General features: G+C 37.3%; 2 protein-coding genes across 4 annotated transcripts; both read right to left on the reverse strand.

The window, feature by feature from the left end:
- Positions 1 to 26: 26 nt before the first annotated feature.
- LOC108136142 (CDAN1-interacting nuclease 1) lies at positions 27 to 2,229 on the reverse strand. Its single transcript, XM_017257136.2, has 3 exons — positions 1,883 to 2,229; positions 867 to 1,352; positions 27 to 662 (listed from the first exon to the last, which is right to left on the reverse strand). Exons 1-3 carry the CDS (start codon positions 2,143 to 2,145, stop codon positions 419 to 421), a joined length of 993 nt encoding a protein of 330 aa, XP_017112625.1. The 5' UTR covers positions 2,146 to 2,229; the 3' UTR covers positions 27 to 418.
- Positions 2,230 to 3,446: 1,217 nt separating this feature from the next.
- Positions 3,447 to 9,393, reverse strand: LOC108136120 (kelch-like protein diablo). Of its 3 annotated transcripts, none has more exons than XM_017257105.2 (7): positions 9,177 to 9,393; positions 7,806 to 7,887; positions 6,966 to 7,696; positions 5,912 to 6,603; positions 5,055 to 5,244; positions 4,796 to 4,983; positions 3,447 to 4,669 (listed from the first exon to the last, which is right to left on the reverse strand). In XM_017257105.2, exons 2-7 carry the CDS (start codon positions 7,828 to 7,830, stop codon positions 4,645 to 4,647), a joined length of 1,851 nt encoding a protein of 616 aa, XP_017112594.1. In that variant the 5' UTR covers positions 7,831 to 7,887; positions 9,177 to 9,393; the 3' UTR covers positions 3,447 to 4,644. The 3 variants fall into 3 exon arrangements, with proteins under 3 accessions (XP_017112594.1, XP_041564349.1, XP_017112593.1); XM_041708415.1 differs by having other exon boundaries at positions 3,447 to 4,742; XM_017257104.2 differs by having other exon boundaries at positions 3,447 to 4,983; positions 9,177 to 9,392.
- Positions 9,394 to 9,569: the final 176 nt, after the last annotated feature.

A 9,569-nucleotide genomic window follows, 5' to 3' on the forward strand; every position in this document is an offset into this window, starting at 1 on the left:
ATAGTTTTATATACGATTTATGCCAGAAAAAAATAAAACAATCTTTTTGTACTATAAACAAATGAGAAAATCATGTAAATGAGAATTTTTAAATACAATAAAAAGAGAACTAATTGTTATGAATAAAAACAAAACTTGTTTCGCTGCAGCAGCATTGTCTTTATGCTAGATTTCAAATGCAAAGCATTCCCGTCTTTAAATTACCAATTCCCATTGTTTTTGGGAAGTTGATGATGTTTAAAACTATATTAACTTGATTGTTTAAACCTACTCAGAATTTGATGATTTCTAGTTTAAATGTAAGAACATGTATAACGAGCACATATCTTTAAATAGGTAAAAAAAAAAATGAGACATTTCATAAATTGCGAAGTAGGATATTCCCTGTTTCTTCGTTTTGCTATGAGTATTTTCACTTTCACGAGTGCTTTTTTATTTTTTTGGCTGGACTCTCCTTTTCTCTGGATTTTCCTAAAGATAAAGTCGCCGAACTGGTTTCCTCTAAAGTTTTTGTGTGTATTTCTCCTTGTGCGAGCTGCATAAAAACCAAATCCTCTTTGGCTGGAAAGTCAGCTAGTACAGTAATACCAATGTTATTATCCGGAAGCGTTGGCGTTTCCTCGTGATAACCAAACCAATAGATTATGATCCCAGGTCCAAAACTGAAATGAAAATAAAGATTCATTAGATTTTAAAATGCATTTTAGTAATCCAAAGATCTAATAAAAAATCGAAGCTTTCTCGGGGCATTTATTCCTTAACCTTTTTGATACCGTCATATTTTGGTACATTTTATAGCTTTTAAAGGTATATTACACATTAAATTGATGCAACTAAATTACAAACTAAATTATTAGAATCCTCACCGATTGCAGTAGCTATGAAGCTGCTGTTGAATATTGAACTTGTGTCCCTTGGTGTCCCCGAAATTGGCCTTGCTCTCGATCCAGTTGATCACAGAGTCCTTGTACAGAAATGGCAGGATCATCTTGATGTCCGGCGTCTTGTCATAGCCCATCCGCCGCAAATCCTGTTCGTCGTAGAAGTGGATACCCGCCTCTTTGGCCAGTGTCTTGAGCTTCAGTTCGTATTCCTCGCCGAGGATGCGGCGACGCAGGTCCGTAATGGATCCCTCCTGATTGTCGCTGATCATGCACTGCTGCACATTGGCCGCCAGTCGGGGATCGTCGATGAGATGCGGATGCTTCAGGAAGCGCGAGATGTGCGAACGGTGGCGCAGCTTGTACTTCTCCTGCAGAAGCATCCGGCAGAGAGCCACCGGATTCAGTCCCTCGGCACAGGCCATCCGGATCAGCAGAGCGTTGTCATATAGGTTTTTCTGCTCCTCATAGCTAAAATATGGTAAGTTATTGGACATTTATAGAGTATCTGGTCAATTTTATGATGGAGACCTATATGACACAAGGATTTAAGTACTTCCTATGGCTTTTTTCTAAAGATAGTAGAGTTTTCTCTCTTTAGAAAGTATAGTAAAGTAAAGTTAATCTTTATAGAATAAGCAATCTATTTAACAACTCTTTTGCTTATTCTTTATAGAGAGAAATTTCAAATCAACTATTCTTTTAATAGTTGTTAAATATAACAGGTATAGAAAGTCGGATATTTACTAAGTTCGGATGATCTTTGTAAAACCTTTAAATAAGAAGATTTGGCACTTTGTCTGTTTGATCCGATTAACCCATAAGGTAAAAGAATATACTTAAAGCAGTGATCCATGTTGAAAACAAGCGACATATTACAATTAACCACGAAAAGCAAGGATTAGCTTCGTAGAGGAGGTGTTGTTTCAGTACCATAACATATATATCTTGTTTGAAATATAAAGAAAGGACGCAAAACAAGGACGCAAAACAATGCTTACATTTTTAATAGCTTCTTTCCCCGCTGCTCCTGCTTCCAGTGTTGACCCCGCGACTTGTTGCAGAGCTCCGATTGGAGGATGCATGAGAGGGCATTCGGCTCCACGTCCTGGAAGAAGCGGTTCCTCAACTCGAACTCACAGTCGATGGCCAATCCGTGGTAGCCATTGATGAACTGGCAGATCCGGTTGTACTCCCCGGCGCTCAGTATCTTCCTTTTCTGCTGCACTGTTCCGCCGGCCAATTGTGGGGCGGCGTGGGTCATTTTTATTACGGCCAAACACGAAAAACAAACTATTCCAGCAAAAATGGGAAAGAGCGCCAGAATAAACAGCTGTGCGGCGAGTTATCGATTACTTGGTGATGTGACATGAAAGCGATTGTTTTTCCACCTGACTATCGGGCGTTACTGCTTTTATTTTTAAGCCCTATATTGTAGTAAACTATTTTTGTTTATAATTGGAATAACAGTTATTTATTCATCAATTTGGATCAACTTCTGAAAAGCCACAACGCCCAATCCCTCTTAAATTTTCAGGATTTATATTTTTTGAGCCAAAATTATATTCCTTTCTTGAGAAAATTGTAGGTTTAATTGTGTAAGCCCGAAAAATTAATTAAAATTAAATTAATTCTAACAAGAAAGGAAGCAACCTTGCAGCTATTCCAAAAATAATATATTCTTTAAAAAATTTTAACTTCTATTTATATGCGTATATGTTTAAAAACAATAAAGCTATGATGTTTTTTGCAGCTAAAATATTTGATTGTTCCTATGGCAGCTATCGTTTTCCAATTTGAATAAATTGAAAGGCGTAGTTTTATATAATTTAATAAAGTTTTGAAGATTTATATATAAAATATTCGATTGTTCCTATAGAAGCTATATGATATCGTTTTCCAATTTTAATAAAATAAATAATTTAACCATTATGATATTAAAAATAAAAAAAACAAAGTAAATAAAAACAAAAGTAAAAACTTAAGAGAATTTTCAATATTCTTAAAATTTAATTTTTGTGATACTTTGCTTGTCGCATGTGAGCTATATAATATAGTCGTCCGATTTTAATCAAATTTAAACCATAATTCTCAAAGAACTAAAAAAAATAAATAAAATTAAAAAACAGCATATATATTTTTTGTTTTTTTTTTCGATTGTTTCCATGGGAGCTATATGATATAGTCGTCTGATCCGGCCCTTCCGACTTGTATAGTACCTGTAACGGAAATTATAATACCCTCTGCAAGGTATAAAAATTGCGCATTCCAAATAAAAAAAAAAAAGAATTTATAATTTCCTTGATTCTTATATATTTTTTTTTTTTTTAATAAAGTCATTTTCTTTTCGTTTTAGATATATTTTTATTATTATATATCCTTACACTTAGCACGAGTTTACAATCCATTTACGTTAACACATTTCTATTTTTTACGTTTAGCACGCTTTTTTTTTATTAATTATAACCATATATTTTTAATGTTTAATTATGCATAGTGTGTGGTATGCGAATATGTAAATGTGTGTTCGCCATTTTCCTAAACCTATAATATAAATAAGCTTGGTTTTTGTTTTGTAAATGCTATTCTTATTTATCATCTGGAAGCAAAGACAATTTCCATTTGCTCGATTTAACAACAGTGTATAAAATAATGACAAATGTGCACAATAAAATAAACAAAATGAGATACAAAAGCGTATAATAAATAATTATTTTGAAAATAAATAATGTGTTGGTGTAAAAAGGCAACAAAAATAAGTTGTTATTGAGAGACTCATTGTTTTATTTTTGGCTCTCTCCACTAAGCAAATATTTCGAGCTCAGGCAAATATTTCGAGTTGTTTTCATCAGCTCAGTGGTCTAACTTGGTTTAACAATAATTATTTTTAAAACGTGACCTCTTTCCGGCTCAAAGAATTCACCGGCTTACGATCTAAGGATAACAATATTAAAATTTATTGGCTTAATGTTGATCTTACGGCTGAGTAATTGCTAATTTTACTATTGAAATGTTTTGGGCTAGGTCTAACTTTGTTCATTGTATGTGTGGTTTATCCTTATAATTTTTTAAGCTTGTCAAGCCTGAACATTCATTCTTATTAACTTTTGAATTGTTTGCTTCAGTTGATAGCTTCGTATTATTATTGAAGACATTTGCAAGAACTATTGTGGATTTGACTAAACAATTAATACAGCTTTAAGTTGGTCGATCGAAATATAGAACCATTGTGATGTCTAATTTCGGACAAACTTTCAATGAATTCGTTTCTTATGGCTAAATTATGTTAATACCAATTAGTTACTTGACTTTAGAGCTCATGGTTTATAGATATACAACTAATAGAATTCTTTTCTAATTTAATATTTGATTCTGTTTTGTTTTTTTTTTTCGAAAGAAGGCAATGTTTTGAGGCTAGCGATTTCCATGAAATTCCACCAGCAACAATTAAATTTTAGAATTTTTACAAAATATACTTGCTTAAGATACAGTAGAATCATTAATAATTACGTACAGAGTGATGGGGATGAGAATTTGAGTGGGGGCAATGCTAACTTTAATACTATTGTGGGAAAGTCTAACCAACACGCGTTTTAGGCTCTACCAAATAAACAATTAACAATTAATACAATACGATTATGCTGCTAGACAATTGGGGGAAAGGTGTCAAGTCGATTAGATTTGGCTTCGATTGTGGATATTGTTAGTAGAAGTGCGGCGGCGGCAACGTTTGCGAGGGCAACGTCGTCGGCTGCTGCTCCCATCAGACAACAGAATCCTTGCGAATCCTGCATTTGTTAGCATGTTTCGTGGGTTGGGAGAAAGAGACAAGACAACAACAGTTCATCAGCAATGGAAGGGCTAAGGGGTTGGATTAGTTTTAGGAGTTTTGCTGCTTAAAACTGTTTTCGCACCACATATAGTTCTCAGTCTGAGGAGCCCGCATTACGCCCACGCCGCCGCCCAGTCGACGGTAGTTCATGCAGCCGCACAAACGCCATTGGTTCGTCTCCGGATCGTACACCTCGATGGTTTTCAGATAGGCGGAACCATCAAAACCGCCCACCGCATACAGTTGCCCATTAACAACGGCCAGGCCAACCTAAAAGTGACACCATTTGATTTTATTAAATATTTTATTTGGCAAGGAGGAGAAGACAACACCAAACTCACCCCACTGCGCCGCGAGGTCATGGCCACGATGGGGCTCCAGGTGTTGGTCAGTGGATTGTAGCGCTCGGCGGACGAGAGCTCCATGCAATCGTCCCGCCCGCCGACGGCGTAAATGTAATTGTTAAACACAGCACAGCCCAGGTGCTTGCGTCGCGTGGACATCGGGCTGACAGCCACCCATTTGTTGTGCCTATAAAATAAATTAAATCAGGAATTTAAAATCATTTGGGAAAGTAAGACAAAGTGCAGGCAGCCCGAAGTCAACCTATGTTGACCTATAAAAGAAACCGTGCCAACTGTAACTATTTTTGGAATATATATTTTTAAAATAGAAGCGACGGACTGGCAGGGACATTCAAATAAACTTAATTTTCATTGTGATTTAAAAAAGATACAATCCTTTTAAGGTTAATTAAAAACAAAAATATTATTTAATATTATGTTTAAGAATCAGTTCAAATTTATGCAAAAAACTATTGAAATTAATAATTTGTTTTTTAATTTTTTTACTGTTAAATTTTTTGTTGAAAATTACAAAAGTTTATGTACTTTAGACTTCTTTCGCAGCTACAGCTGAAATTATTTTTTTAGGGGTTATATCTTTACTAACGTATATGTATCTTGAGTTATTTGCAAATAAATCCTGTTAATTTTTGGAAATTTTCTTTGGGAGCTATATGATATATTATTTTAATCAAATTAACGTATTTCTAAAAGCGTTAACAAATGTTCATTTATTGGAAAAATTTGTGAACATTTATCGGATTTTCATTTACTTAGAATAAAATTACTATTAACCGAAATATATCCAAAAACATATTCGAAAAGAATTAATTTGATTTGTTTCATTTATTTACCTGGGATCGTATCGCTCCACGGTGTTCAACGGGCACTGTCCATCGGAGCCACCAATTGCGTAAAGGAATCCTCCAAGGACGGCGACCGCCACTCCCAGCCGTCGTGTGGTCATCGGTGCCACCTTGGACCATTTGTTCTCCTTGGGATCGTATCGCTCCACGTGATTCAAGCACTGCACGCCATCCTGGCCACCAACCGCGTACAGAAATCCGTCCAGCACAGCCACACCGACGCTCGTGCGGCAGGAAGTGGTGGGCGCCACATCGCAGGACCATTGATTCGTCTGCGGATCATAGCGCTCGATGCTATTCAAATAGCTCTGGCCATCGTGACCGCCCACGGCATATAGAAGATCATTTAACACGGCCACGCCCACGCCGCAGCGACGCTTGCTCATGGGGGCGACCATTTTCCAGTCGTTGGTCTGCGGATCGAAGCGCTCCACAGAGGCGATGGCATCGCCAGAACACCATCCGCCCACGGCGAACAAAACTTCGCCGCGTCGTGTCGGTTTGCGTGGTCTGGTGCGTGGTCCCTGCATCAGCGGTCGCTCTTGCGGCAGCAGCAGATAGTTCTTGGCCTCGTCCACCAGATCCCGGCAGGCCTCATCACTGCGCACCAGGAGATCGGAGCCGACCGTGCCAACCAGGAACTTTGGAGATAGTAGAGGCAAACGGACGTGTTGGAGAACCTAAAATTAAGCAATAGTGTTTTTTATTAATGTATTATTTAACTTGACTCTTGATTAAGATGAATTAATGGAATATTATACAAATATATAAGTAAAGTAGGAATATGAGATATAAACTTTTTAAACACAGAAGATAGACTTTGTTTATTACTAATTTAGAACCAAATTCCTTACACTTATATATACTATTTAACTGAGGTCCAAACACCAAATTTTTTTTATATATTTTGAAATTAATTGCATTAGATAAATGATTAATATTTAAGAAAATACCATGAACTTTTAACCATCTAGGCCAGTGATTTTTTTAGTTTTAAGTTTAAGGAAAAATACAAAATTTGTTTTATATTTTACTAGCTCACCTGTGCCAGGTGCTGTCGCCTCTCTGCTACGTTGTACTTAAGCCAGGACATGACCGCGTTGAAGACCTGCTCCTCGGAACGCACATTCAGCTCGTCGCTGCAGATGATGTCCACCAGCTGGCCGACGGGCAGCAGCAGGAACTCCTCGCTCTCCATTACCTCCTGGAAGTTGTGCTGTGTGAATTTGTCGGCTATCCGCAGCAATTCCCGGCAGGAGTGTGTGTCGGCAAAGGCGCGAATGCCCAGGCAGTTGGTGGGGTCCAATTGTCGCTTGAGGAACTCGCAGCAAATGTCCTGAATCTCCACCAATTGCAGTAGACAGGCGGCGGGAAGGAGCGTCTGGACATTGGACTCCTCGACGATAATGTGGGCGGTGTAACAAAAGTCGATAAGCAGCTCCATGGCGTTCTCGTCGATGTCGCGTATGGTGACCTCCGTTTGGCGCGATTCCTCCAGCTCTCCGGTGAACATGGCACAGAAATAGGAGCTGCAGGCGGACAGGATCACCCGGTGGGCGAAGATCTTGCGCCCACCCACGTTAAGCACCACATCGCAGAGCTCCCGATGGCGGCGCAGCATATTGAGTTCCGTGAGCGTGACCTTCGGATGTTTCTCGGACGTGTGTGAGAGTCGGGCGGGCGACGGCGGTCGGTCGACGACCTTTGATTCGACGGATCGGTCCACTCCCACTCCCGTGGATCCGACGGATCGGTCCACGCCCGTCGAGGAAACTAATAGTGACAAAGCGGTAATAAAACACAACCATTAGTCAAAATGTTCAAAAAAATAAGGTAAACTAATTTGGTAAAGGATACATTTCTGTCCTTTTACTTTACTTACCGGTGGATCCCGCCTGGTCGCCCATTCTGTTCGCTGCTAAGCGCAGCGGGCCGGAAGCAACCCAACCCCACACGGCGTCTATCTGCAGATGACAAGGATCAAAAAGGACATTAAATTATGTGTCAAACGTATAAAATATATAGTAGATTCTAAAATAATATTTTGATAGATAAAATCTACAACAGCTATTACGAAAGGTAATTGGAGGCCAGAATGGGTTAAAGAAATGTGATTAAAGTTCATCGAATAGTTACAAAGTTGTGGGATAATAATAACAATATTTTTATTTTTCTTTAAGTTTCAGGAATTTCGTAGAAAAACTACAATAAATTGTGCCTACAAAAAGTATTGTTGTTGTCTATGCACCTAATATTATTGACTTTATGTTCTAGCATTAACGTTAAGTAATATTTAAATTTCGATTTCAGGTTAATTCATTTTTTGTAATCTGGAGCACAATAATACTAATTTGTATTTGTGGTGACGTCGTTTTATTCCGCACTTCGAAATTGTATTGATTGTATCTTTGCTCTACCGACTATTCGTTGCATTGTTTTAGTACTTAATTATTTTAGTTCGTGTTTATTTTATTTGTAATCGAGTGCTTTTTATACCGCGGAGTACTTTGGAAGAAAATGTTACTTCTTTTATTTAGTAATGCACATAAACATGTAACCATTAGGGATAAGGTAGCTTAAGTTATTGTTGCATTTTGATTTTAGTAAAATAATATTTAGACACTGAAAGTAGTGTTCCTGATTTATTTTCCTTTTCCTCCACCAACTTTTGCGCCGCCCACACACAGACATGCTATGTAACACGCACACACATTTGAACTCTGGATCCACAAACATTAAGGTGGACCTCTTTTAAAGTAAATAATAAACTTTTTTATCTTTAAACTCAAATCAATGTATTGAATTTAATTATTTAACTATTATTTTAGGGAACATTTTTTGAGAAATTTCCTATTTATTAAAGCCATTTGGGCTTTTTAAAAAGAACATTATGAACTTAATGTATTTTTCAACAAACTGTGCAATATAATTCACAACAATTTTATGCAATTTAAAAATTAAACACCAATAAGAAATTTAATAAGTTTTCCATTTTAACAATATTTTGTTTCTTCTTTTATTTAATGCGCTGTGTAAGCTTATTTGTATTAAACAGCAAATAGAAAAGTACCGCTCTAGGTTCAAGGAACAAAGTTTCTTGCGATTTTTTTAATTCTGATTTTTTGTTGTTACAACAGGTACTTCACTAGATAAATGTTAGAGGAAACCTGGACCACCTTAAAACACACACACACACGCGGCCTATGTTGGTTTAGATGTAAATGTATATGTAGGTGTATGTGGGTGTCACAACCTTTGCGTCTCTGTTCTCCACGGATACAAAGCACGTCCAGGGCCAGCTGCAGGCGGAAAATTTCGAAAATGCAATCTTGCTGCTGGCTTATAGCGACCACATCGAAGATTTTCCTTGCCCAAAATGCACTTTTTAGCAGGAAAAACTCGCTTTTTTTGTGGCCTGAAAAAGTCGAAACACACGATTGGTACGGTACGAAGGTATTCTACGTGACCATCTACGTACGGTCAAAACATACCCAGGAATTGCGAAAAAAATACTGAAATATTTTTGATTATAAACGGTCTTCTTAAACTGGGATATCTGGCAGCTCTTTTCGTTTTGAAAACGTGAGAATTTCGGAAAATGCAAAAAATTTCGTAAGTTTATTTTATAACACCATCAGGTTTTTGA

This window comes from Drosophila elegans, unplaced genomic scaffold (genome assembly GCF_018152505.1).
Source record: "Drosophila elegans isolate 14027-0461.03 unplaced genomic scaffold, ASM1815250v1 contig_208, whole genome shotgun sequence".
Lineage (NCBI taxonomy): Eukaryota > Metazoa > Arthropoda > Insecta > Diptera > Drosophilidae > Drosophila > Drosophila elegans.

Excerpts from the sequence above, each read along its gene's own strand:
- LOC108136142 (XM_017257136.2), bottom strand. The coding sequence starts at position 2,145 with ATGACCCACGCCGCCCCACAATTGGCCGGCGGAACAGTGCAGCAGAAA. Across the intron at positions 1,353-1,882 it reads GGAAAGAAGCTATTAAAAAT|CTATGAGGAGCAGAAAAACC; the intron begins GTAAGCATTGTT and ends ACCATATTTTAG. Across the intron at positions 663-866 it reads CTTCATAGCTACTGCAATCG|TTTTGGACCTGGGATCATAA; the intron begins GTGAGGATTCTA and ends TTTTCATTTCAG.
- LOC108136120 (XM_041708415.1), bottom strand. The coding sequence starts at position 7,830 with ATGGGCGACCAGGCGGGATCCACCG. Across the intron at positions 5,245-5,911 it reads GTGGAGCGATACGATCCCAG|GCACAACAAATGGGTGGCTG; the intron begins GTAAATAAATGA and ends TTTATTTTATAG. Across the intron at positions 4,984-5,054 it reads TGACCTCGCGGCGCAGTGGG|GTTGGCCTGGCCGTTGTTAA; the intron begins GTGAGTTTGGTG and ends TGTCACTTTTAG.